The 27,621-nt window shown below is 39.4% G+C and overlaps 1 protein-coding gene, 1 long non-coding RNA gene and 1 pseudogene across 6 annotated transcripts in view; all 3 read left to right on the top strand.

Annotated features, from left to right (window-relative positions):
* Positions 1-25,943, top strand: part of KLHL7 (kelch like family member 7) — a 44,506-nt gene extending 18,563 nt beyond the window's left edge. For all 5 annotated transcript variants that reach the window (XM_036429177.2, XM_045577917.1, XM_036429178.2 and 2 more), the window contains 7 exons: positions 2,378-2,553; positions 4,705-4,879; positions 5,679-5,821; positions 17,503-17,743; positions 20,246-20,447; positions 23,039-23,136; positions 24,504-25,943. In XM_036429177.2, coding sequence (XP_036285070.1) covers positions 2,378-2,553; positions 4,705-4,879; positions 5,679-5,821; positions 17,503-17,743; positions 20,246-20,447; positions 23,039-23,136; positions 24,504-24,787 — 1,319 coding nt within the window. In that variant the 3' untranslated portion in view covers positions 24,788-25,943. The remainder of the gene's footprint in view (positions 1-2,377; positions 2,554-4,704; positions 4,880-5,678; positions 5,822-17,502; positions 17,744-20,245; positions 20,448-23,038; positions 23,137-24,503) is intronic.
* LOC118714611 lies at positions 4,059-4,235 on the top strand (annotated as a pseudogene).
* LOC118714199 lies at positions 5,835-7,405 on the top strand. The gene is made up of 2 exons (XR_004986510.1): positions 5,835-6,768; positions 6,800-7,405. It is a non-coding gene; the product is annotated as an uncharacterized LOC118714199 (long non-coding RNA).
* Positions 25,944-27,621: the final 1,678 nt, after the last annotated feature.

Here is a 27,621-nt window from a genome sequence, read left to right as displayed (position 1 = left end):
TAGGGAGTGGATGTGGCAGTGCAAAGCATAGTGTGGAACTGAAGCAAGTTAGTGCTAACCACATCTTAAGCTTTGGGCTTCTGAGGAGACCATGTAGGAGTTTGACCTCTGGATGCCTTCTGTCAACAGTTGATTACATAGGTGGGAGGAAGGGCAGCCTAGCAGCCTAGAAGGGAGCCTGATAATCTGGCTAAACCTGGGGCAAAGACAGCAGCCCTCCCAGATGAGCCAAGTGCAGCTACTCAGTACCCCAGCGAAGTACTTCAGCCTGTTTTCTTTTTAGCCCTGAGCATATCTCCCCCTGAGAGCTGATTGGAGAACCCCTGTCTTATTTTTCATCAGTTGTCAATTTCTGCTACCCAGAAGATCCCAACAATCTGACTTCTGTGAGTGCTAAAGGGATCAATGACAGCTGATGGAATTAGGCAACAGGCATATGTACAAAGTTAAAAGAAACCTAGTCGTTTGAGGGGCAGGAACTCAAGATAAACAGCCAAAATGAATGGCTCCTATAGCCGTTTAACATAAGAAATGGAAGAGAACTTAAAATAGAAAGGATGCATTGCAGGGGGGGGGGAGTATGAAATTCCTTTGAATTTAATAATAGAATAGAATACCTAAAAAAAAATAAGTAAATAAATACATAAATATCAAACAGGAAATTGTCTCATGATACAAAAGAAAAATGCAAAGAAATGAAAACAATTATTGAAAAGATAAATGATAAGAAAAGAAGATATAGGGACATAATTTGAAGTAGGAATTTCAGAAGGAACAGGTGGAGGAAAAGCAGTAAATTAATGAGAACCTGAGTTTTCTAGATTTTATCAATTTCCTTGGTCATGCTTATTTTGAGCTTTTTTCAAATCTGTCTTAAACCTTAAGATTACTTTTCAGCCCTAGTCGGTTTGGCTCAGTGGATAGGGCATTGGCCTGAAGACTGAAGGGTCCCAATTCCAGTCAAGGGCACATGCCCTGGTTGCAGGCTCAATCCCTAGTAGGGGGCTTGCAGGAGGCAGCCAACTGATGATTCTCTCCCATCATTGATGTTTCTATCTCTCCCTCTCCCTTCCTCTCTGAAATCAATAAAAATATATTTAAGAAAAAAAGATTACTTTTCATAGAAACAACTACTTTTCACATTCATATTTTATTAATTTGTATGGTATTTAAATAAATTGCATAATTGCAACACACTCAACTATCAAAAACTAGTCAATAAACAAATACTGGTTCTTGGTGAAAATGACATCTTGATGGGAGCCTAAGTGTACAGTTATCTCCGACTGTTCAACATGAAGATCCCATGTGTGGTATCAGTCAGTACATTTATAATGTGACAGGTTTATTAGCAGGCATCAGTTATTAAAACCTTTAGGGTATAAATATTAAAGCTTCAAAACTCATTATCTGAAGACAACATGAAGTTGAAACATGGAAAATCACGATAATGAACTGAAAATTTGATATCATGACTTTGAAGGGAACTCACATACAATAACCAATGGTTTTATATAGGAAAGAGATTGGCAAACTTTTTCTGTAAAAAGAGAGATAGTATGTGGCCCTTCTCACTCCTCGTCCTCCTCCTTCTCCCACTTCCTTCCCTTCTCCTCTTTCTCCCTTCACCTTCCCCTCCTTCCCTGGTCATTCATACACACATACACACACACACACACACACACACACACACACACAATGCTTCAAAAACATTAAAAAAATATTCTTAGCTGCTGACTCTACAGTGGAATGTGGCTAAATTTAGCCAATTGACAGTAAGGACTTTGTAGATTCCTGATAATGTAACATTAATAATCAATTAATAATTTCTCTCCCAAACAAAAATTAAATTGCTAGGAAAAGGCTGAATGGGAAATATAGGGTTTCTGTGAAGAAAATTGTATAATTACATTGATAATAAAAAATCTGAATAAATGAGCTATGTCATGTTCCTAAGTGGAGCTCTTCCTGATTGCAGAGCAGTCACTGTCCCCAAAGTAATTTAAAAATTAAGCCCAAAGCTTAAGATGTGGTTAGCACTAACTTGCTTCAGGTTCCACACTATGCTTTGCTCTTCCCAGTTAAAATTATATTAGGATTTTTAAAGTAGGATGTGATAAGCTTATTTTAAAATTAATATGCAAGAGAAAATGTTTAACCTAGCCAAGAAAAATTTGAAAAAATGTTGAAGGGGGTTTGTCCTACAAAATATCAAAATCAGCCATACATAAGATGGCATAAAATAGACAAATCAATGGAAGAAAAAATAACCCTGGTTTATGAAATTCATGCAGACTTCTTGGAGTCAGATTTTATCTTCAGTGTAGGCTTAGGCTTTTTAAAAGTGATTTTCTATTCGTTTTCTTTCTGTGTTTAGGTATAAGTGTGCTAGCAGAGTGTCTAGACTGTCCAGAATTGAAAGCAACAGCAGATGACTTTATTCATCAGCATTTTACTGAAGTTTACAAAACTGACGAATTTCTACAACTTGATGTCAAGCGAGTTACACATCTCCTCAACCAGGACACTCTGACTGTGAGAGCAGAGGATCAGGTGACTAAACTGCCTTCTCACGTTTATCTTAGTAAGAACGTATGAAATCTTATGCTTCGTGTTGGGATACATGACAAGAAGAAGAATCAATTAGAAAATAATGTATTTTTCATATTAGAGTATCCCAAAGTTTGTTTCATAGGAAAAGTTAGGCCACTTGGTAGAGATAAAGCTATTCGGGACCATGGTAGGCAGAACAGTGCCTCCCCCAAAAATGTCTATATCCTAATCCTTGGAATCTATGAATAGGTTGCCTTACAAAGCAAATGGGTCTTTAGAAATGTGGCATGAATAACAAGCATCCTTAAATTCGGAAAAGGAAAACGGAAGGGTCAGTGTCTGAGTGATGCAATGTGAAAAAGACTTAGCTGGCCATTGCTGACTTTGGAGATGGGAAAAAGAGGCTGCAAGCCAAGAAATGTAAGCGATTGCTAGATGCTGGCAAAGATGGGGAAATGCTCTCTCCTGGATAAAGCATTGGATAAAAACTTAAGGAATTGTCTAAAAGTACAAAGTTCAGTTAATAATTATGTATCAATGGTGGTTCATTAGTTGTAATAAGAGTATCATACTAGCCGAAACCGATACTAGCTGAAACCGGTTTGGCTCAGTGGATAGAGCATTGGCCTGCGGACTGAAGGGTCCCAGGTTCGATTCCGGTCAAGGGCACGTACCTTGATGTGGCCACATCCCCAGTGGGGGATGTGCAGGAGGCAGCTGATCAATGATTCTCTTTCATCGATGTTTCTAACTCTCTATCCCTCTCTCTTCTTCTCTGTAAAAAATTAATAAAATACATTTTTAAAAAAAAGAGTATCATACTAATGTAGCATTTTAACAACTGGGTGCAGGGTCATTGGGAACTCTGAACTATCTCTATAACTTTTCTGTAATCTAAAACTATTTCAAAAGAAAAAGTTTATTTTAAAAAATAGACCAATTCCCATAAAAAATGAACTCATAGGGAGATTAGAGCTTAGGCTTTGTTGTGTTTGTTTTGTTTGTTTGTTTTGTTTTTAAATATATTTTATTGATTTTTTACAGAGAGGAAGGGAGAGAGATAGAAACATCGATGGGAGTCATCGATCAGCTGCCTCTTGCACGCCACCTACTGGGGATGTGCCCACAACCAAAGTACATGCCCTTGACCAGAATCGAACCTGGGACCTTTCAGTCTGCAGGCCGACGCTCTATCCACTGAGCCAAACCGGTTTTGGCTATAGCTTAGGCTTTGTTAATGCCAACCCTAAATTAACAACTTTATGTAGCTCAATATTTATATGGTAGATGTGAAGTTATATAAAATAATGTTTGTTTTCAGTGTGTTTAAACTGTGATTTGTTAACCAAGTTATATTAATAAACTTGGACTTGTTTGATACAGTATAATGAATGCCATACTATTATTTTAGAAAATAATTCTTATATAAAAATTTTGTAATTTACTTTTTAAATATAAAATTTGTAATAATAAAGTTTTTGGAAAGTAGATAAGTCTATCATTTCACAATTCGAGAATATTAGATTAGCGTAGGGGAGCATAGGGCTCAGCCCTGTGATGTACAGTCCCTTTCCACAACGTTGGAGAGAAAGCTGGACCTTGAGTCTGCGCCTGCATATTCCTACAACTTCTCAGAGTCCTGTGGACAATGACTGAGGAGACAAACCATGCAGGAAACAGCGATAAAAAGAAAGTAAAATTAAAAAAAAGAATATTAGATTAAATAAAATCATAGGTGACCTTCATATCTTTTGAGATGGAAGGCCTCTTAGGAAATTAACCTGTTTTCCTGTTACCAAATGTACGTTCAATACAATGATTTTTTTTTTTTCAATAGAAATACACATCCTATCTCCTTCCAAAAAGGGAATGTAATTTGTTTTGAAAAGTCACAAATTCAACATTCTCCCTGTCATTACATTATGTAGCAGTAATTCTAAAAAACATGTTACCTAAAGAATCACTAGAGCTATGTGTAAACTGTTCTAAAATATAGGCTTTGTTTTGTTTGTGTATGAAAGCAAATATTTGAATAAAATATTGGGAATAGTGATTATGAGATTCTTCCCCTTCGATGTGAGTATAAACCTAGGTAACTGTAAATGTTCCTGCCCATCTAAGAACGTCACTATGCTGTTTTTCCTCCCTTAGGTTTATGATGCTGCGGTCAGGTGGTTGAAATACGATGAACCTAATCGCCAGCCATTTATGGTTGATATCCTTGCTAAAGTCAGGTTTCCTCTCATATCAAAGAATTTCTTAAGTAAAACTGTACAAGCCGAACCACTTATTCAAGACAATCCTGAATGCCTCAAGATGGTGATAAGTAAGTTGCTTTTCTCCATTTACAGCCTGATTGTGTAGCAGTTTTTCATGGGCTTTAAAGACTCTTTAGAACAGTGGTTCTCAACCATTTTAATCCCACGACCCTTTAATACAGTTCCTCATGTTATGGTGACCCCCAACCATAAAATTATTTTTGTTGCTACTTCATAACTGTAATTTTGCTACTGTTATGAAATCATAATGTAAATATCTGTGTTTTCCCATGGTCTTAGGTGACCCTGCTAGCTGTTTTCAAACCTGTAGGTCGGGACTGTAGAGCCTAAGACCATCGGAAAACACAGATATTTCCATTACAATTCATTAACAATAGCAAAATTAGTTATTAGGTTTTCGGCTCTCAAAAGAAATTTCAATCATTGTACTGTTGACATTTGGCTCTGTTGACTAATGAGTTTTCCAACCACTGGTCCTATGGTATGGCCCTAGCTTGCTTTCATAGATTTTCTAGGTGATTTCTAATATATGTTTAAGATGGGTAACTGCTGTGTTAGGAGATCTGAATTTCAATAATTAATATTTTGGCAGTTATTGCTTGAAAAGCCAGATAATTCACTGGTATGTAATAGTAGGTGGGGCAATCAGCATAATGGTAATTGCTGAGAACAATAAATTGGTTAGGACTCAGATCCTAACATATTTCTCCTGTCTCTCCCCCCTCATAGAGGGCTGATAGAAAAAACAGTTTCACAAATAAAAGCACTATTATGTTTGGGTGAATTTCCCCCCAAAGCATTAAAGTGCCTGAAGTTCTTAAAGAGTTGCCATGTATTTTTCCACAGGTGGAATGAGGTATCATCTCCTGTCTCCAGAGGATCGAGAAGAACTGGTAGATGGCACAAGGCCCAGAAGAAAGAAACATGACTACCGCATAGCGCTATTTGGAGGCTCTCAACCACAGTCTTGTAGATACTTCAACCCAAAGGTAACTGATTTTTCCTTTTCTTTCGGAAAGTTTTGAGCAAGTGGACACTCGCCTACTACCAGTAGTAATAACTCCTGCTTGTATGATGTGCCCTTACATACCTTATGGGAAACATAGTTCTCATCTTCTTTTTGTACATTGGGAAATTGAGGCTTAGTCAGGTTTCAAAGGTTTCCATAATTGCTCTGGAGTGTGGCACAGTGACCACTGTCAAAGGAAATGGAGTACTAGTTCTCTTACCTCATTTTGTTAGCAACTCCTTGCTTTTGTTACAATTCCTTTTCTTATGTGCCATTTTCAATGAATATTTGCTTCCGGAGTACATGTATTGTTTTTGTTTTGTTTTTGTTCAGTAATTAAGTTTAATATAAAATAATATACAGTCATTTTAGAAAATTTGGAAAACCTAGAAAATCGCAAAGAGAAAAGATAAAATTACCTTTAATGCAACCATCTGGAAAGGATCACCAATTTTAATGTATTTTCCAGTACATGCTGTGCCAGTTGAGCCAGCAGAGCCTGAGTCATAGATGTATGGACACGATTTTAAAAATGGACCTTTAATTATAACCTTACTGGAGTCCACTCACATTTCTATCCCTTGTGTCTTGGACCTGGGTTTTTGGCTGTGTGGGAGATAAAACAATATTTTGCTGATCCTGTAATACAGTCAGTATTTACTGGGACACAGAAGATGCCAGTCCTAAAAGATAGCACCCCATCCTGGTAAGTCTGTAATTGGTGTTGAGTCTAAGCACGTAAGGGTCTCTTTCATCATTTTGTAGGCCTATTTTTTGTTGATGAGAGGTACTTGAAGGGTCCAGAACATCCTGTTGACATCAGGATACTTATCTGATCTTTCTCATTGAAGTGGGTGCTTGGAGGCATTGTGTGTAATACTGTAGTGGTGATGTACAAGGCATTTATCAAAACACTTGGTGGTGGTGGTGGTGGTGGTGGTGGTGGTAGTGGTAAGAGTGGTAAGAGTGCAAAAGACTACAAAAGCCAATCCAAATCCAGAGTAAGTATCAGTTCCAATAAGGGGCAGGCATTGTCCCTTCAACCATGGAAAGGTCCCAGTATAGTTAGCCTGGGATTAAGTAACTAACTGGTTCCCTCAAGGTATGGTATCAAATCAAGGGCTTACTATTGGCCAATAATATTGACAGAGTGGGTCCTGGCCAGTAGAGGATAGTCACATGGTGTGGGGGAGTTCTTTAGCTTCTGTAGCCACTGGCTGATGCAAGCCTCTGTCATTGCCACTGTAGTCACTCTTAAGGCCATTGAGCAAGTATTAGATCGGGGTCAGGGGGGAGAGGTACAGATGCAGCCCTGTCCACATGATGATTAAGAGGTTTTGCTGCAATTGTGGGCACTCTGGATAGAATTTATATTGGACACAAATTTGTATCCTTTCCGGACAGCCACCTGCTTTATCTTTCCTCAGTTCTCCTTGTCAGCAATCTTCCATTCTTGCTTATTCCAAATCTGTACCCATTTGGGTAAATCATTCACCACTGCCTAAGAATTGATAAAAAACAAACAAACAAAAAACAACTGACCAAAGGTTTCCATCCTGAAAGGTATAATGAACAGTAAAAGGAACTGCTTGAAATTTAGCCAAATCAGAATATGGTCCTTCAGTACCTCCCCTGCAGGGACTGTGATGCTTTAGCAGTCCTCTTTGGGCCAGTTCTGTCACAAATGGACCAAGCTCAGATTTCTCAAATTTATCAGCTGATTTTAGGGACTGCCTCCATGAAGACATAATCCTGGTTAAGAGAAAAAGCCTTCTGGGTAAGGGTTGTAATTAGCTGTTCAGGTATTCTGTGCCTTTGGGACCTCCATAAGCCCAGTCGTATGTTTACATATCAGATTATTGGTTAATCATATGCTGTTTATGATTTGGCAGGTCAGATAAACTCCAAAAAGGATTAATGATATGGTCACCTGGATTCCCTTAGTGTTAGGCATTTGCTGTGTGTTAGAACTAGTGGCCAGCCATTAGATGTTTACTGAGAAAATGATACCTGCTTAGCCCTGGCTGGTGTGGCTCAGTTGGTTGGGCATTGTCCCACCAAGAGGTTTGATTCCCAGTCAGGTTCATACCCAGGTTGTGGGCTCGATCCCCAGCAAGAGGTAGCCCATCCATGTTTCTCTCTCCCTTTCTCTCTAAAATCAATAAAAACTTTTTTTTCAAATAGTACCTGCTTAAAGTAGGTTGGCTTGCTCCAGAATCCCAGTGGCATACTCTGTGATCAGATTGGGACATGCTTCAAGCCATACGCAGCACCCTGATGCCCCAGGATTACAGTGTAGCCTGAGCGGCTGAGCTGTACTGCTGTAGCCTGTCTCACAGAGCCTTCTGCTCTGACTTTTTCTTGCAGTTGGCAGCTTTTTTTGTTTACCCAGTAAAAGTATAAAAGTAGGACACCCAAATCCAGGATATATGTCATCTGTAAAATGTAGGAGATTCTTGGGGCAACAAACTACTCTTCATTTCCACAGAGATCCTCAAGGCCAGGCCTCCTTTCTTTGCCAGTCGAAGAGAAATTCCATCTAATGGTCTGGGTAGACAGTAACAGAAATGTTCATTAGCCAGAGTGTTAGCTATGTGCCAAGTTTTAGTGGTTGTTTCATTCTGGTCCAATAAGGCCACATCTGGCCTGGCTGCAACAGAGCCACCCTTCCCGGCAGTTCCTCCTCTGGTTTGGTAGAGAAGACCAGCAACAGCTTCTCCTTCTTATTATAATATACTTAACATCATAATGCGAAGAATAAATATGCCATCCAACATCAAAAAGACCTCTTCAAGGAAGGAGGATCAGGTTGGCAATACAATCTAATGAGCACAATGTCAGTGTACTTAAAAGATTGTTACACCTGCACATCTGTTTCATATCAGCTAAGGATAAGATTATTGACACTTCAGTGGCTACTTAATTTCAGTGTTTTTAAATTTTTCAGGATCTTTTTGAGTCAAGAGCAGGACATTTATAAACTCTTTTTCCAAACAAAAACTGAAATCATAGGAGTTTTGGTTGTAATTCTATAACCACAGCTTTCAGTTGTTGATAATAGTTTATACCCACGTAGTTCCCAAAGCCTAACCAGAATGTTGGATCTGATAGTTAAAAAGACTTAAACATGTTTTGGTGGGAATATTTTATCTTAGCATAAAGTAGATAGCTATTTTGATGTACGGAGGGGCAAGGAGAATCCTGATTTCATTTAGGAGACAGTGAGCATTGTTTCTAGAATAAGACAAATGTGGAATGACTCTTAGCACTTTGTATTTTTGGTCTGTAGTTCTAACACTTTCCTTGATTTTTTTTTTTTTTAATTGAAGTCGAAAAGAGATAACCAGCCTGGAGATGAGAATGTAATTTCAGAATTCTCACTTGATGACTTACCTTACTCCTATAAATAACCCCTACTTACTGTTATTTTGTATATTCAACCAAAAATGTTTAGACTTCTGGTGGAAAATTTAAAATAATTGAGGTAATAACTACCAATAAAAACATCCTCTTTTTATCAATTCTCTCATTCCCTGGTGCTAACACCATTAGAATCTCATTACATTATGTATTAAATGTTTCTGTTAGAAGTACCAACCTATTCCTTATTTTTGCTATAAAATTTCATCTTGAAAAATTTGCACCATTTACCATTATTTATAACTTTTTAATATTAGTTGATTAGTCTTTAAAACAATTGGGTAGGCCAATTTCATTATAAATTATTATTTACCTTAAATTTCCCAAAGTGAACATAGTATTTCATTATTCAAGTAGACTGCTTAATAAAATATACTCTATAGGAATTTTTTATTTTAAAATTCTTGAAGTTATTATTTTCACAAATGTTAAAATGGTGTTCACTATCATTAAAGGGGACCCATTTTTGTGTGTTCTCTACCAGCCAAAAATGATCATTTTTTTAATCTCCTTCAAAGGGGACAATTTAAGCATTGTTACTTAAATTGGATTATCTAAAATTAAGCCAATGTCTCTGTAAACTGTTCTCTTTAGATATTCTTTGGATGTCACTGGTGAGAGGAGGCAGATATTTGTATTAAGTGCAAATACTTAAATTAATTGCTGAATGAAAAATGACAAGAAAGAAAATCTTAATATTTTTTCTGAGAATTGACGGAAAAGGAAATCTTGGGCTGCTGTATTGACTTGAAATGATGTTGTCCAATTATAAAGCCTGCTGAGCTTTCCCTTCCTTACCTGTACCTTTTTTTTTTTTTTTAAGTGTTCAAGTGCTTAGTGATTACTGAAAGAGTTATTTAGCTATAAACAGTACTCTACTCTCTGAGAATTGGTGTTCTCAAATAGTAGCATGGGAATGTCTTATGATATTGATGCCTAAATAAAAGTTGATTTAATTGACCAGTTTTGATTTGGACTCTTCTTGTCAATGAAATGATGCATTCTGAGAATTTAGAATTTTGTAAGGGTCTCGGCTCACCACTTATATATGGTAGAGAAATAAGAGAATGGGTATTAGAGGAAAGGGGATTCTGCATGTTTCCTGTCAAAAACAAAGAAGGAGTAAATCCACAGGTGAGGGCTAGATCCTGTAAATGATAAAGACAGAAAACCGTGGGAAGCCGTGTTACATGGAGCCATCAGGTCCAGTGGGTTTACCCTGAGTACATTTTGTTTTTCTTTTTAAAAAAAAGTACCATTGTTTTTTTATTTGTTTGTGGGATGTTTTTGTTGTTGTTTTTAATTGATTTTAGAGAGAGAGGAAGGGAGAGGGATAGAGAGATAGAAACATTGACGCTCAACCACAGAGCCACACCACTGGGCTACCCTGAGTACATTTTCTTGCTCAGAACTCTGAAGTAGATTCATCACTGAGATCAGTGTCTGGCCCAATATGGGTGTAGACACACCTTGTTTTTATTGTGCTTTGCTTCATTGCGCTTCACAGATGTTGCTTTTTTTTTTTTTTTTTTTTTTTTTACAAATTGTTGACTACACTGTCCACCAGCAAAAATATTACAAATACTTTATTGAGACACTTGCTTTATTGCAATGGTTTGGAACCAAACCCATGATATCTCTGAGGTAGGCCTGTATTCAAGAGTGAACGAACCAGTATTTAACATTTCTCAGGCAGTTTTGTCAGTTAGTCGTATAGGACTGAGTTTAAATATTGGTTGGCCCTAAATCAAAAGACCTGGGGGTTGGGGGAAGGGATGAAGTTACCTTCAAGTCAGAGCTTATGAAGTATTATTTAATTAAGTGGAAACTAACTTAAATTTGTGCTTTAAAAGGAAATTAGGCATAGGCCAGTGGTCAGCAAACTCAGTCAACAAAGCAGCAAACCGCAGCTTGCAAGCCGCATGTGGCTTGCGAGCCACAGTTTGCTGACCACTGGCATAGGCAAAAGAACTGAAGGACTGGGCCATTGGTCATTTTTCTTTTGTGAGGCCTTTTTTGGTTCCTTTTCTTTTAAGGAAAACAACTACTGTGAAGAAAGAGAATTTTACATCTAGATTTATGACTTAAGCAAGTCAATTAGCCTTGATAGACTTCAGTTTTCTGGTCTATTAACAAAAAGTTTAAATCTTAGGATATATGTGAATATCCATTATGTTCACTTGACTCCTTTTTTTTTTTCTTTTTTGATCTGTGTTCACTCAGGTTCTCCTTGCCATCCTTAGTTTTTCCATATTCAAATGTAAAAAGATTCACCATCTTCATTTTTTTCTGTTCGCCTTCCCTACCTCTTCACACCTCTTGGCCATCTGCATTATCTCCTGTACTCTGCACATCTGAGACAGAGTCGGTGTTTGTCCCACTGGTGAGAACATTTTATTAAATGAGTATGTTACTGCATTTGGGGATTTGAGATAATAATTTAAAGTGTAATATGCCTTCCTTTGACAAGATTGAAAATTACACGTTGAACAACAGTGTGGTGATTACAGGGGTGGAGGGGGGTGAGTAGAGGAGGTAGAGGGCATAGAGGGGATAAAAGGTGACGGAAAAATTAAATTAAATTTTTAAAAATTACATGTCAAAGTTTATCTAAAGACAAGTCATGTGTTGAAATATCTGGCAGGTTGCTAGCAGTGGAATTTACCTACTATCTCATCTATTTATACTCAAAGGAGAAGGGCTATTATTGAGCACAATATTCATGTCAGGTTTGATTTTTGGAGTGAGTTTCATTTCATACTTAAATTTCTGTGTAGTTCAGGTTTGAGTTTTGTTTTTTAGTGACAGGTGTTTAGTTTGAGAGCAGGGGGAAGAATGTTTTGTGACCTAAAGCAGCAGTGATTTTTTTAAAAATATGTTTGTATTGATTTCAGAGAGGAAGGGAGAGAGAGAAACATCAATGATGAGAGAATCATTGATTGGCTGCCTCCTACACGCCCCCTACCCCCCAACTGGGGATTGATACTGCAACCCAGGCATGTGCCCTTGACTGGAATCAAACCCTGGACCCTTCAGTCCACGGGCTGACGCTCTATCCACTGAGCAAACCAGCCAAGGCAGTGATTCTTAAATTAGTAATTCCCTTTGAACTGGTCATTGGTCTCATCTCAGACTCCTTGCTTATTTTAACTAATCATTAACAGCTGAGAAATACATATTTATTTTTTTATTGTTCTTAATTTTATCTATCAGCTTATAACCACAATCATTCCCTACCCACCCCCAACTGTGGAAGCTTTTTTTTTTTTTAATTTCTCTAGCCACAATGCTATATTTCTTAAAGAGCTTAAGTTATAAGAGTATTTTCTCCTAATGGCTGATTACTAAATTCCTTCCTGGACTTCGGTGGTTAATATATTTCAAGCAATATTTATGTGACAATGAGTGCATTTCACAGTGGGGATAGCCTATGAAGTCACTTGGCCTGATTAAGTGTTTGCTTCTGAAAACTGGAGTGCCCTCACTAGAGAACTGCTACGTGGCAGGAAGGCAGAGACTATTTCTGATCCATCCTGTAGTTGAAATCCAGCCTCATAGTATAACTCTCTGAGTTTTTCAATTCACAATTAACTTAGTTTTAAATTTCATATTTCTATTAAAACATTTAGCACTATTATAAGTGAAAGGAGGTGTTGTTTTCCTTGCACCATGCTTTTGGTACCATTTGGTTCTCATATTTACTTTTTTCTGTTTTAAAAAAAAACAAACACATGCTTATTGTCAAAAATTCAAATATACCAAGATGTAAAGGAGACAGCTAAAGTGCTCCCAACATCAAAAGACAGTCATCAATAATCAGTGAAAGTCACTCCAGTCCTCTCATTTTACATATATGACATCATCTGTTGGTTGGTTGCCCCGTCCCTCGGCACTGCAGTTGGTGTAATTTATGTTCAGTGCTATAGTGAGGAACTGGTTTAAACTAGGAGTCATTCCGTGGTGCAATGGATAGCGCATTGGACTTCTAAACTAGGAGTCATGTGTCGTAGCTACAACCTTTGATCTTTAGAAGGTCAATTGGATGAGATATACTTTTCTACTAATGTGGCCTGTCAGCCAATACAAACATTCCCTAAAACATGCTGAGCCCTGGGCGATATACCACACCGAGACCTGGGGAAGTCCCTGTTTTCAGAGAAGCTGTGGTTTTAGTGGTTCAGCATTGTGTTTATAAGCGGTAAGATGTGGAGGCAGGGCCTCAGCGGCCATCCTGCCAACTTCCTGATTTTATAGATGAGACTCTTGAGGTTTCTCGATGTTCCTAGGCATTTAGCTAGAAACACAACAGGAATAAGAAGAACCCAGATGATTTCACTCCCAACCCAAGGTTCTTTCAAGATATTTCAACATAATTTCTGCAAAAGGGAAGTGCTCGATAATGAATAAATTAATAGTAGCTCTCTGTTATTGACACATTCTAAATCATTTGGACTCCAACGTCATTGGATTTGGGGGCTGAAAGGGAGGGGCCCTGAGATAATCTAGTCTCTTGGTTTTACAGATAAGGAAACTAACACTGTGAGAGGTTATCTGACTTCTGTGAGACCCACAGCTTCATGTAGAGCCTAGCTCAGTCAAGTTTATTAGTATCTTAGAGCTATATTCTTTGAGACCTTGTAAAATAAATGAAGCCAAAAGTGGGCCTATGTATTTTTCATGAAACTACTTCTAGGAATGTTCTGGCATCTGACACAATCTATGCTTTCGATATAGATTATTGCCATAGTTCTGTGATTTTTTTTTTTTTTTTGACAGCTCTTAGAAACTAAGATGTCAGATAATGGCTTAAGAGAAAGTGCCTATAATTTGGTCATCTTAAACTCAGATTAACTTCTTCAGGTTTCTGCAAGAAATCTTCAAGTGGTTTACCATTTTTTTCATTTGCTCTCCTTTTCTCTAAGACCCTGTCTTCCCGTTTTGTATGGCTTCCTCTCAAAATAATCCAAAATATAGCTCTTAAGTCTTAAAAATAAAAGGTATTTCTTTCCTTTTGGATTTTGGTTATCTTGATTATTAAAACCTACATCTTGTCGTGATTCTGTTTTTTTAGGATTTGGGTGTTTTCAGAATACAGACTATATAAAGTTAGTCTTGCTCTCAGGAAAATGGGTAGACTGATGTTTCTGCCTTGAGGCATTTAGAGAAAACATGACAGCCCCCCACCTCAAAAAGCATCTCACTATTCTGTAGCATTGCACCACAGCCGGGAACACACAATGTGCTACGTCAGTGTGGTGCGGATTCAGAGAAAGGATATCTAACAGAAAAGCCTACAAAAAGAAAAGGAGACTTGAACTCAAAAAAGTCTACATTGTGGTGTATTATTACAGCAGAAGCAAGAAAAGCTAACTAGGTCTGGGAAGACAGAACTTTATACAGGGGAATGTCTGCGAGTGTATAATTATAATTAGGCTCACTTTCCGGCCTAAGCTGGCAGTTGGACATCCTTAGCACTGCCACGGAGGCGGGAGAGGCTCTCACCACCACTGCGCCCGACAGCCATGAGCCCAGCTTCTAGCTAAGGGGCACTCCCCCTGTGAGAGCGCACACTGACTCCCAGGGCAGCTCCTGCATTTAGCATCTGAACCCTGGTGGTCAGTGTGCATCATAGTGACCAGTCATTCCGCCATTCAGGCAATTTGCATATTAGCCTTTTATTATATAGGATAGTTAGTATTTATCAAGCTTATTGTCTAACATGTACAATGACCAATGACAGTATTTGGAGAGTTGGAAGATTTAAAAACTTGAAGATTTCTGGAGAAATTATAGCCCAAATTGCAAGTAAATAGAAGCATATGCCTTGTCCTGTGTCACACACATGTACTAAACACATAAAGGTTAACCACATTGGCCCTCAGACTGAAGGGTCCTAGATTCAATTCTGGTCAAGAGCACATACATCAGTTGTAGGTTGCAGGTTCAATTCCCAGCCCCACTCTACCTAAAAATCAATGAGAAAAATATCCTTGGGTGAGGATAAATTTTTTTTTTAAGATATTTTGAGAAGATTCCACATTCAGTTAGATTTTTCGTCCTATATAATAAAAGGCTAATATGCAAATAGACTGGACGGGGGAACAACTAGTCGCTATGATGAGCACTGACCACCAGGGGGCAGACGTTCAACACAGGAGTTGCCCCTTGATGGTCAGTGTGCTCCCATAGGGGGAGCACTGCTCAGCCAGAAGCCCTGAGCTGGGCTCACGGCTGGCGAGTGCAGCAGTGGTGGTGGGAGCTTCTCCTGCCTCTGCAGCAGCGCTAAGGATATCCAACTGAGATTTCCCGGACTGTGGACTGCAAGAGGACACAGGCCTAGCTGAGGGGGACACACACCCCCTCCCGAGTGCACGAATCTCATGCACCAGGCCTCCCAGTGCACAAATTCATGCACCTTGAAAGGAATTTTGGGCTACAAGGCTGTGGTGGGCATAGGGGCGAGTCTTGGCCCATCCTCTGTGCCCTTGCCAGGCCCCTCCCACCACAGCCCCCGGTCCCCTGTCTTCCAGCAGCCCTGCTCCCACTGCCGCCGCTCCCATGCGCGGACAGTGCCATCCCCACTCGCACCCACTGATGGTGTGGAACGATTGAGGCCAGCGCCAGCAGCAGGTGTGAACATCAGCAGGTGCGAGCAGTGGCTTCTGCCCCCATCACCCCTCAGGAGCAGAGGGAGGTGGAGAAGCCCTCAGGGGCAATCAGAGCCAGCAGCCACTGCTTGCACCCAATGACCACACCAAGCGATCAAGGTGCTCCGGCGCCTGCAGCGAGTGTGAGCTGGGCTGGCGCCAGCAGTGCATGCAAGCTCCCAGCAGGGCCACGGCACATGGGAGCAAAGAATTTTCAGTAACCACCAGAGGCTCACCCTAATGACAGCAACCAGCACCCCGCCTTGGTCTGAGTCTCCCCCACCTCAGACCCCCACCCTCATCTCACCTATTCAGCCATCCCACCAGGGCCAATGCTCACCATGTTCCATGCGTGCCCCCCGATGGTCAGTGCACGTCATAGTGACCAGTTCGGTTGTCCTGCTGTTTGGTCTATTTGCATATTAGGATTTTATATAGAGAGACTATACTATTTTATTGTTAGTTATTGTTAATCCCTTACTGTGCCTAATTTATCAAACTTTATCATATGTATGCATATGAAAAAATCATAGTGTATGACTATCCATAGTTTTAGACATTCACTGGGGCTCTTGGAACAAATCCATCATGGATAATGGAGAACTACCATACTTAAGTATTTCATAGTAAATATCATGACTTTAAGCATCTGGCTGACTACACTGACTGACTCAACTCAATGAAAATATCTCACAGCAGTCCCCAAAATACCTTCTAGCTTTACACATTGGTAGGATAATGGCAGTTTAAACTTTATATTAACCAGTGATTCTTTTTTCTTTTTTTTCAATCCTCACCTGAGGACATGTTTTCCATTGATGTGAGAGAGAGAAAAAAAGAGAGAGATAAAGAAAACATTGCAGTAGTTGGTTGCCTTCTGTACACACCCAACTAGGGATTGAACCCATCACCCTTCAGTGTATAGGAAGCTCTACCAATCATACCAGCATATGAGCCACTCTGGCCAGGGCAACCATTGATTCTTCATAACACTCTATACTAGGGGTGTCGAACTCAATCAGAGAAGGGGCCAAAATCTAAAATCCAGCCTAAATCGCGGGCCGAATGGTTTACTGAACAGTCATAAACTGTCATTGTGATGGAAACGCAGCGGAGTGCAGTGATGACAGCGCTGTTCGGGCCACATTGCAAGGCCTGGCGGGACGGATTTGGCCCGCGGGCCTTGTGTTTGACACATGTGCTCTATACATCTAGCAGGGATAAGATGAGGATATTCACATTTGAAGAAAAGTTGTTTTTTTAAATAATGAACTACTTTGCTTATTTTAGAATTTTCCTGTTTTATTACCCTCAGTAACAGAAAGAAGGAAAGACTGGGTGATGATGATACATTGACATTTATTTTAGAGCCAGAAAAACCCAAAGCAGCCACTGTCTTCTTGCCCTCTGCCAACATATGGGGGGGTAAAGGGGGGGTCACATGATTGGATAATAGTTTCAAGCCAAACATTTTTATATGTATTCTAGTAAATTAACATATTCTTATGTTTTGTATTTTCTCAACTGTCTTTACTTTATCCTTTTTGATTATACTTTTCTGTTACTGAAAGCTTCCTGTACTTTCCTGTCACAGGATTATAGCTGGACGGACATCCGCTGCCCCTTTGAAAAACGAAGAGACGCAGCATGCGTGTTTTGGGACAACGTTGTGTACATTTTGGGTGGCTCTCAGCTTTTCCCCATAAAGCGAATGGACTGCTATAATGTGGTGAAGGATAGCTGGTATTCCAAACTGGGCCCCCCAACACCTAGAGACAGCCTCGCTGCCTGTGCAGCAGAGGGCAAAATTTATACATCTGGAGGTTCTGAAGTCGGTAAGGACTTTCTCAGTGTTTTTGTTTGGGGCATGTGTTTTAAAGCCAAGTATCTTGGCTTTCATATTTAAATAAACAGTTGGTGTTATTTATCCAGATGTTTTTTGACATAATTTAAATGTATATGTAATATTTTAGAGCCCATTTCTTGAAGGCTTACCATATTCCTTTATAAATCAGTATTTTAAAAGAGCTTCAACTTCCTGGATTATGTCCATTTTTTAAAAAAATGTCCAGTTTTTTAAAAATGTGGTATTAATTTTTAGAGAGAAAGGAAGGGAGAGGTATAGAGAGATATAAATATTGATAAGAGAAGAACATCATCAATTGGTGCCTCCTGCACGCCCCCTACTGGGAATGGAGCCCACAACCCATGCATGTGCCCTGACTGGACATTGAACGAGAGGACCTTTTGGTTCCTGGGTCAATGCTCAACCACTGAAACATACAACCGTACCTTGATAATATACTCAAGAATGGACCAGCATGATTTCAGGGTTTACCACACAACCACTGAGAGAAGTCAGGAAGAGTAGCATTGTTGGTGGTGCAGTGGCTGTTACAGAATATTGGAGGCCCAGTGCATGGATTTGTGCACCAGTGGGGTCCTGTGGGATCAGGCGAAACCAGCTCTCTGACATCCTGAGGGGTCCCAGATTACGAGAGAGTGCAGGCCAGGCCGAGTGACCCCACCCGTGCATGATCGGGGCTGGGAAGGGATCCAGGAGGTTGGCAGACTCAGTGGGGAGGAAGATGGGGCTCCAAGGTGTGTCCGGCCTGTCTGGCTCAGTCCCAAACGACTGGACCCCAGTAACAAGCTAACCTACCAGTCGGAGTGTCTGCCCCCTGGTGGTCAGTGCACGTCATAATGAGCAGTTGAGTGGTCTTAGCATATCATTGCATATTACACTTTGATTGGTTGAACCACAGACTGGATGACCAGACACTTAGCATATTAGGCTTTTCTTATATAGGACTAGTGGCCTGAGTGCACAAAATTGGTGCACAGGGGGTTGGAGGGTAGTTCCCTCAGCTCAGCCTGCACTCTCTCCAATTGGGGACCCCTTGGGGGATGTGGTATTGGGCCTAAACCAGCAGTTGGACATCCCTCTCGCAATCTGGGACTGCTGGCTCCTAGCAGCTTGTCTGCCTGATCTCACCTATCTGCCTCTGCCTGCCTGCCTGCTTCCCCCAAGCCCCTCTGCCTGCCTGCCTGCCTGCCTGCCTGATTGCCCCCAACTGCCTTCCCCTGACAACCTGGTTGCCCCTAACTGCTCTCCCCTGCCAACCTGGTTGCTCCCAACTGCCCTCCCCTGCCAGCCTGATCTTGCCCCCAAATGCTCTCCTCTGCCAGCCTGATTGCCCCTAATGGCCTCTGCCTTGGCCCCTACCACCATGGCTTTGTCCAGAAGATGTCTGGTTGACCCAGCCTAATTAGCATATTACCCTTTTAGTAGTATAGATAGAATATATAGGTTAGGATTGCTTAAATGGGGGGAGGGAGAACCTTTTTTATCATGAGGAGATGCTCTTGGCAGACAAAAATACATAATCCCTTTATCTGGACTGATAGCCATATACACTATACTGCCAAACCAGTCATTAAAAAATTGAACTGCTTTCTTACACCTTACACCAAACAGCTGTTGCCCTTAAAATCCCTCCTCAGCCCCCACCTTAGGTTCTGCCTTCACAGTTCACCCAGATTAGGTTCTGATTCGTCAGTTTCTATGCCTGTCAGCATCTTCAGGCCTATCAACAGGCATGATCGGAGAGGCAGGGGTGATCAGCAGCCCCAGTGGATGTGCGGCTGCTGGCCAGGCCGGGAGAGAAAGAGAGAGGCAAGTGCTCATCAACAGCTGCCTCGGAGGCTACAGATCAGACCCTGCTTTTCTCTCCCAGCCTCTCTCTCGGCCTGATTCTCAGCTCTCTTGGCAGTCAGTGCTGGGTCACAGTGCCCACGGCAGCAGCAGACAGGGCTGTGTCACTACAGCAACCCAGCCCTCACTACAGGACTGACTTCCAGTCAGTTGAGCCTTCGGTCATTTTGGATGTTATGGACCCTGGTTCTTTATATATATAGATTATATAGTAAGCCTCAGAATATTATCAGATAGTTTTCATATTTTAAGGTATGGGTTTACCACCTGTAAATAAATTGCTTTCCCCCTCTATATAAACATTTCAAGTTTGGATAATTCCCATCATGCTCCACTGGGCTGGAGAACATCCATAAAATTCCTTATTTAATTTTCTTTTGAAATCAAACCAAATCTTTTTTCTAAAATGTAATTACAATATATAAGTCTCTCCACAGATCCTTCTGTAAATATTTTCCAAGGTCTGTACCAACTGTTCCCACATTGTGATGCTGTTATTGAGTCTAGAAAAGACTCTATAACCTTAAATTTTTTCTTCCAGTAACTGACTCCCTCTACAGTCACTCACTCCAAGCCTACATACACACTCCATCAAGAATGATGGGGCCTTCTTCTTTTCCAGGAAACTCAGCTCTGTATTTATTTGAGTGTTATGACACGAGAACTGAGAGCTGGCACACAAAGCCCAGCATGCTGACCCAGCGCTGCAGCCATGGGATGGTGGAAGCCAATGGCCTAATCTATGTTTGCGGTGGAAGTTTAGGGAACAATGTTTCTGGCCGAGTGTTGAATTCCTGTGAAGTTTATGATCCTGCCACAGAAACGTATGTATAGATTTAAAACTCTGTTTCACAGCATTGTATTTGTTAGCTCAGTGGAAAATGTGTCAAAAAGAGCCCAACAGAAGAATTTAGCTCTTATATTAATAATGTACACACAGCTTTAAATGTTTACAGCCTGGACCCTTCCCCTGCACCTTAAGAAATGGCTTCAGTTGTACCCTGTGGCAGCCCCTCTCTTTCTCTTCCTCTGATTGCTTGATCAAACTCATGAAATAACTTCCTTTTAGAGGTCAGGAAATGTAGGAGAGGAGGGAAGAAATTAGGATCAGTAGTAAATTTGCCTTTAAGAAATATTATATGTTTAATTGGAAATAGTATTGAATTATAACCCTAGGTATAATGCCTTTTGTCAGTTTGTGCTTATGAAAGTATGTTTGTATTTATGTTTATTAAATAAAATTATTCTTAAAAATCAACTGGGAAGTAACTGCTTTTTAAAAAACAAAATAACTTAGGCAGAACCTAAATGCTAAAGAAATAAATGATTAGCCAATTTTTCTGATCTTGTAATTGATGAAACCATTGAATATAGCCAAAGGAAATGTGCTAATTATTTAGTATTAAGGGTGGTGATAAGTACAATGATGTGAAACTAGCGAGGAAATGAACACAGATGATATCCCAGTGATACTTAAAAATATCCCAAGAACTTCAATAAGAAAATTCACTTGCTTTTTAAAAGGATTATTCTTCCTTTACCCAGAACAAGATATTGGGTAAATATGTTCAACTTAAATGTTATGCCAAAGAGCTGCATCAACTCTCTTGTGCTCAAGTTTTATATTTAGAAAATATTGCCAGACTACAAAACATAGAAGTCTTCCACTCCAGTTGCTGCTTTTTTTTTTTTTTTTTTAAATTAAGAGTAACAATTTAATTAAAACTAGAGGCCCAGTGCACAAGTGGGGTCCCTCAGCCTGGCCTGTAGGGATCGGGCTGAAACCGGCTCTCCGAAATCCCCCGAGGGGTCCCGGATTACGAGACGGCACAGGCCAGGCTGAGTGGCCTCTAGTGTGCATATAAGATCTTTGGTTAATCTCTTCCCACCCTCCCCCCTTCCCTCTGAGATTCATCAGTTTGTTCCATGTTTCTATGCCTGTGATTTCCGCTCCTGCATTGAGCGTCAGTGCGCATCATAGCTATCGGTTGGATGGTTGAGCAGTCAGCCAGTCGCTTAGGCTTTTATATCTATAGATATGACCAGTCTTCCCTCCTACTTTTTTTTTTTTTTTAATATATTTTATTGATTTTGTACAGAGAGGAAGGGAGAGAGATAGAGAGTTAGAAACATCAATGCGAGAGAGTCATCAATCAGCTGCCTCTTGCACACCCCCTACTGGAGATATGCCCACAACCAAGGTACATACCCTTGATCGGAATCGAACCCAGGACCTTTCAGTCCCCAAGCCGACGCTCTGTCCATTGAGCCAAACCGGTTTCGGCTTCCCTCCTACTTTTAAAGGGTTTAAAGAACATAATCAGTAATTCCTTTTTGAAGCAAAAATGCAGTTACAATAGTTTTTTTTTACTCATACTTTCCTCATCTGGTTACCAATGTTAGAAAAAGAATTGAGCACAATATATCTTGAAATTTGTCTTTTGCCTAGTGTTGAGACTAGGCAATCTCATGAAATCATCCAGATTTATTACTTCTTTCAAAATGTACCTTTGTACTTGCCAGAGCACACTGGCTTATCCTCATCTTAATGTCCACCAATTCAACTATCTATCCCTTCTTGCCACACACCACTGGAGTGTATATTAGCTGTCCTCCCTCCTAGATCAGTCTCTACTTTACCTACCATAAGCCCTGTGTTCAAAAGTGTTGCAGCATACTGACTGGAAAACTAGTCTCATTCATCCTGCTGCCTAATTCTTTTTTCATTTCTAACAAATCTCTTAAAGTAGGACCCATACCATATAAACTCCAGGCTTCTAAATTTGTTCAGGCAGTATCAATGTAAATCAATAAATTATTTTTGTTCATATTTTCAGAGAAAACATTAATTCTGCAACCTCAATATTTTTTTAAAAAAACAAGGTGACTATATTCAGTTTAGGGAATATTTTAAAACTTATACAGCTTAGCATTTTTTTAAATATATATTGAGCTTAAATATTAAACTAGGGTCCCAGTGCACAAAATTTGTGCACTGGAGGTGGGGGGGAGGGTACCTCAGTCTGGCCTGTGACCTCTCTCAGTCCAGGAGTCCTCGGGGGACGTCTGACTGACTGCTTAGGCAGTACCTTTCCCTTGTTTTTTGTTATCATTTTACAAGTTATTGTGTACCAAAGGAAATGGATTTCTTCCAAAGACATGTTAATAGTCTCAGGTATGTTTTTATGTCATATCCTATCAGAGTTGAAGGGAATAAAATCTATATTTTCACACCTATAAATAAATTACTCAAAACCACTGTAAAGCTTTTGTTTTCTAGTCTTTCAGATGTGTGTGTGTGTATGTGTGCGTGCTCATGTGACTGGTAAGTGAGCACTTAGTTGGGATAACAAATCTTTCTTATAAATTAATATTGTCTGTGAATAGTACACTAAAAACTTTTTTATTTTTTCAGATGGACTGAGCTGTGTCCAATGATTGAGGCAAGGAAGAATCATGGACTGGTGTTTGTAAAAGATAAGATATTTGCTGTGGGTGGTCAGAATGGCTTAGGTGTGTGGTGTTAATTCGCTGTTCAACTTTCCCAATAATTTGATACTTCCTTATCTTAAATTATGGAAACATTTCTCAAAATCAAGATATAAGGGTTTATTCCATACATCATTATACTTATTTTTATGGTTTATAGTTTATAGAGCCCTAACCGGTTTGGCTCAGTGGGTCCCAGGTTCAATTCCTGTCAAGGACATGTACCTTGGTTGCAGGCACATACCTGGCGGGGAGTGTGCCGGAGGCAGCTGATTGATGTTTCTCTCTCATCCATGTTTCTAGCTCTCTATCCCACTCAACTTCCTCTCTGTAAAGAATCAATAATATATATATAACTATTGAATAACAAATATTTGAACTTCTAAAAATCTTTAAAAACTTTTAAAATATAAGTTTTAGGACTTGTATCCAGTCTCTGAATGGCAAACTTTCCTAACATTTTTAAACATTGCATGAAAATACTAGTATTACTAATTTATTAAATGGGTCAATTTGACCTTTTTATTTTATTTTTTAGATTTTTAATTGATTTTTAGAGATAGAAGAAGAAAGAGGGGGAGAGAGAGTGACACATCGATTGGTGGCTGCCTCCTTATTCAACATGTGCCCTGACTGGGAATCGAACTGGCAACTTTTTTAAAAAATATATATTTTTATTGATTTCAGAGAGGAAGAGAAGGAAAGAGAGATAGAAACATCCATGATGAAAATCATTGATTGGCTACCTCCTGCACGCCCCCTACTGGGGATGGAGGTTGCAACCCAGGCAAGTGCCCTTGATCAGAATCGAACCCAGAGGCCCTTCAGTCCCCAGTATCCACTGAGCCAAACCATAGGGCTAGCAACCTTTTTGGTTGGACAATGCCCAACCAACTGAGCCATACTGGCCAGAGCTTTATTTTCTTAAATAATATACTAAAATCTTAAATAATTGCTTTAAATAATGGACACTCTGGACTGAATCTATAGATTATTCCACAAACCTCATTTTAGTCAGCACCTTTAAGCATTACTTAAATGTTATCTCTATTCATTGCTATTTTCCATAAACTGCTGAAAGATAAGTAAATAATACAAGAACAAAATGGGACATTTGAATAACTAGTATTAAAGTTAATCTAAAGGAAAATCCAGATTGGTTTACTTTTTATTTTAATTTTGCATAATTATTTATGATTCTAAAATGACAAAAATTGAATGTCTGTTGTGTTAAGGTAAGAATAGATATGTGGCATTATAAGATTCTTCACCTTTTCTGCATATTTGGACATTAACATAATAAAATGTAAAAAAAAATGAAAAGAAATATTATTTTAAGAGATCTTAGAATTGTTTATGTAGCTCATGTTATTTTATTCATTCTTTTGAAGGTGGTCTGGACAATGTGGAATATTACGATATTAAATTAAATGAGTGGAAGATGGTCTCACCGATGCCATGGAAAGGTGTAACAGTGAAGTGTGCAGCAGTTGGCTCTATAGTTTATGTCTTGGCTGGTTTTCAAGGTGTGGGTCGATTAGGACACATCCTTGAATATAATACTGAAACAGATAAATGGTTTGCCAACTCCAAAGTTCGAGCTTTTCCAGTTACAAGTTGTTTGATTTGTGTTGTTGATACTTGTGGAGCAAATGAAGAAACCCTTGAAACATGAAAAATGAGTGGACTTCAAGATTTATTGGAGACTCAAAAATATGGCCACCAATACTTTGCTCTAAGAGTTGGTTACAAAGTTTGAGTTTGGTGGGTTTTGTTTTCTTTGTGTGTGTGTGTGTGGGTGTTGCTATTGTTGTTGTTGTTTTGTGTGTTTTTTAAGGAACTTTCAAGTAAAGAAAGATCCCTATAAAATCAGAGTTCCTTAATTCAAAGACCACATTTTAGCTGTCCACATAATCATGAATATATCTAGCAAGAAAACTTGAAAAATACTAAGCATTTGGTAAAAATATGAATTTTTCTTAAATGAATTTCGCACTTGTAACTATAACTATGGCAGAGTGGGAGATTGGCTCATCGGTGAACAGTCTCATCTTGGCTCTAGATTCTATTTTCATACATCACAGAAGTGCTATGTAGTTAGGCTGTTTGTTTCAGTTCAGTCAAGAACTAAAAAATAGTATGGAGCAGCTTAGCTCCCATAGTTTTGCTTGTCTTCATGTGTTCCCTTTAATGCCAAATGTGTTCCATTTTTAAAAGCAAGGCAAGTGAGTCGAGGCATGTGCACGCTCTCTCACAAACTTCATAATTGCATTTGGGACTTAAAAATGTACCCAACTCCTGATGAAATATATTTAATCCACTTAAATATATGCCATCTTTTAAACAGAAATGTCAAGCTTAGCACCCATTATTAATTTGTCACTGTGTTATCCAGGGCTTAAAAAATGATTGTCTCTTTAGTCCTCACTTCAAATAAAATCCAATTATAATAGGAATGATTGACTAGCCAAAAATAAAGCTATTTATAGCAAATTTATAGGTCACTAGAATAGTACTGATAATTATACAATATCAGTGTTGATTTTGAACTTCTAATGGATTAAAAGGTACATGATTTATTTTCCTTAGCAAGATGCATCAGAGATATTTGATCCCATTGTATCTAAAAGTTTTGTAATAATTTGAATTGTATATTTGTCATCTCTTATTGCTATTGTGAGGTCAACAGGTCTTTTACAAACCCATCTACTCAATTTCTTCCTACTAATGTTTTGCCTGTTTACGTTATGATATGTATGGAATGAGCTATATAAAGCTATCACCATCAATGTTTTTATCTGGTAATATTAAATATTTTTTAACTTAAAACACTGATAAGTTCTATTCATTCTTTATTTTAGATATGTTAATGATTTTTTTTTAATTTATGAAACAGTGTTCCTGTTTTAATTTTGTTTTCTCTATATGGGAGTTGTATAATCTTAAACACTAAAAATGTTTAAATGAAAACGGAACTGTAAAAAAGCATTGTTTGTTTACATAGGTTTTTTTTTAATGTACATAATAGCTTTATCTATATATATAAAGGCTAAGCAACTGTCCAACCCTCTGACACACATTGACCACCAGGGGGAAGATCCTCAAAGCAGGAGCTGCCAAACTGCAGTGACTTGGCAGCAGCAGAACTTTGCAGAGTGCCCTCTCACATTCTGGGACCCCTTGGGGGTTGTCAGAGAGCCGGTTTCGGCCAGATCCCCACAGGCCAGGCTGAGAGACCCCACCTGCCAGAGGGACCCCACTCACCCCATAGACACCCTTTGAGCTGTGGTGCCACCCCAGGTGTGGCCAGCCAAAGAGGAACCGTGGGAGGTTGGCTCCAGGGTGTATCCAGCCTGTCTAGCCCATTCCTGCCCTGCTGACCACCTTGTAGTTAATTTCAATGTGCACAAATCTGTGCACTGGGCCACTAGTTAAGATATAATGTACATATCAAACAATTCACCATTTAAAGTATACCATCCAATGTTCTTTAATATATTCGCAGAGTTGTGCAGCTGTCACCACAATTTTGAAACACTTTCATCACCACAAAAAGAAACCCCATACCCATTAGCAGTCACTCACCATTTTCCCATGTCTCATTTCACTATGGCTCCTGCAACAAATTACTGCAGACTTGGTGGCTTAAAATAACAGAAATGTTCTCTTTTTAAAAAAAAAAAATATGTATATTTTATTGATTTTTATTTTATTTATTCATTTATTTATTTATTTATTTATTTATTTATTTTTTACAGAGAGGAAGGAAGAGGGAGAGAAAGTCAGAAACATCAATGAGAAATAAAGATCAATCAGCTGCCTCCTGCACACCCCCTACTGGGGATGTATCCGCAACCAAGGTACATGCCCTTGACCGGAATCGAACCTGGGATTCTTGAGTCCTCAGGCCAACGCTCTATCCACTGAGCCAAACCGGTTAGGGCCAGAAATGTACTCTTACTACAGCAGGCAGAAGTCCTACATCAAGGTCAGGGTGCTTCCTTCTGGGGGCTCTCAGGCAGAAACTACCCAAGCCTCTTCCTACCTGCTGGTGGGTGCTGGCAGTCCTTGCTGTTCCTAGACTTATACAATAGCTGCCTCACTTTATTCACTGCCTCTGTCTTTACCTGGCCTTTCCCCCTGTGTGTCTCTGAGACTTTATATGGTGTTATAAGGTCAACAGTCATTGGATTTAGCCCACCCTAACCCCATCTACTTGACTTCATCTCAGCTGATGACATTTGCAAAGACCCTATTTCCAAATAGGTCACATTCTAAAGTTCTGAGTGGGCATGAGTTTTGGGGAGATATTATTCAACCCAGTTATATCCCTCCAACACCCAGTCCTAGGCAACCATTAATCCTTCTTTCTCTAGATTTGCCTATTCTGAACACTTTTTTATGTTGGGTTTTAAAGTTTTCACTCTGTTGGGGGGCAGGGAAAGAATGTGTCATGAGAACACAGATAAATCTGCATTGAGGAACTTCTACAAAATAAGTTGTAGCCTT

The sequence above is a fragment of the Pipistrellus kuhlii genome, unplaced genomic scaffold, assembly GCF_014108245.1.
Source record: "Pipistrellus kuhlii isolate mPipKuh1 unplaced genomic scaffold, mPipKuh1.p scaffold_m20_p_10, whole genome shotgun sequence".
Classification (NCBI taxonomy): Eukaryota; Metazoa; Chordata; class Mammalia; order Chiroptera; family Vespertilionidae; genus Pipistrellus; species Pipistrellus kuhlii.
The sequence above is the reverse complement of the archived record's forward strand: the minus strand, read 5'-3'. Positions and strand labels throughout refer to the sequence as shown.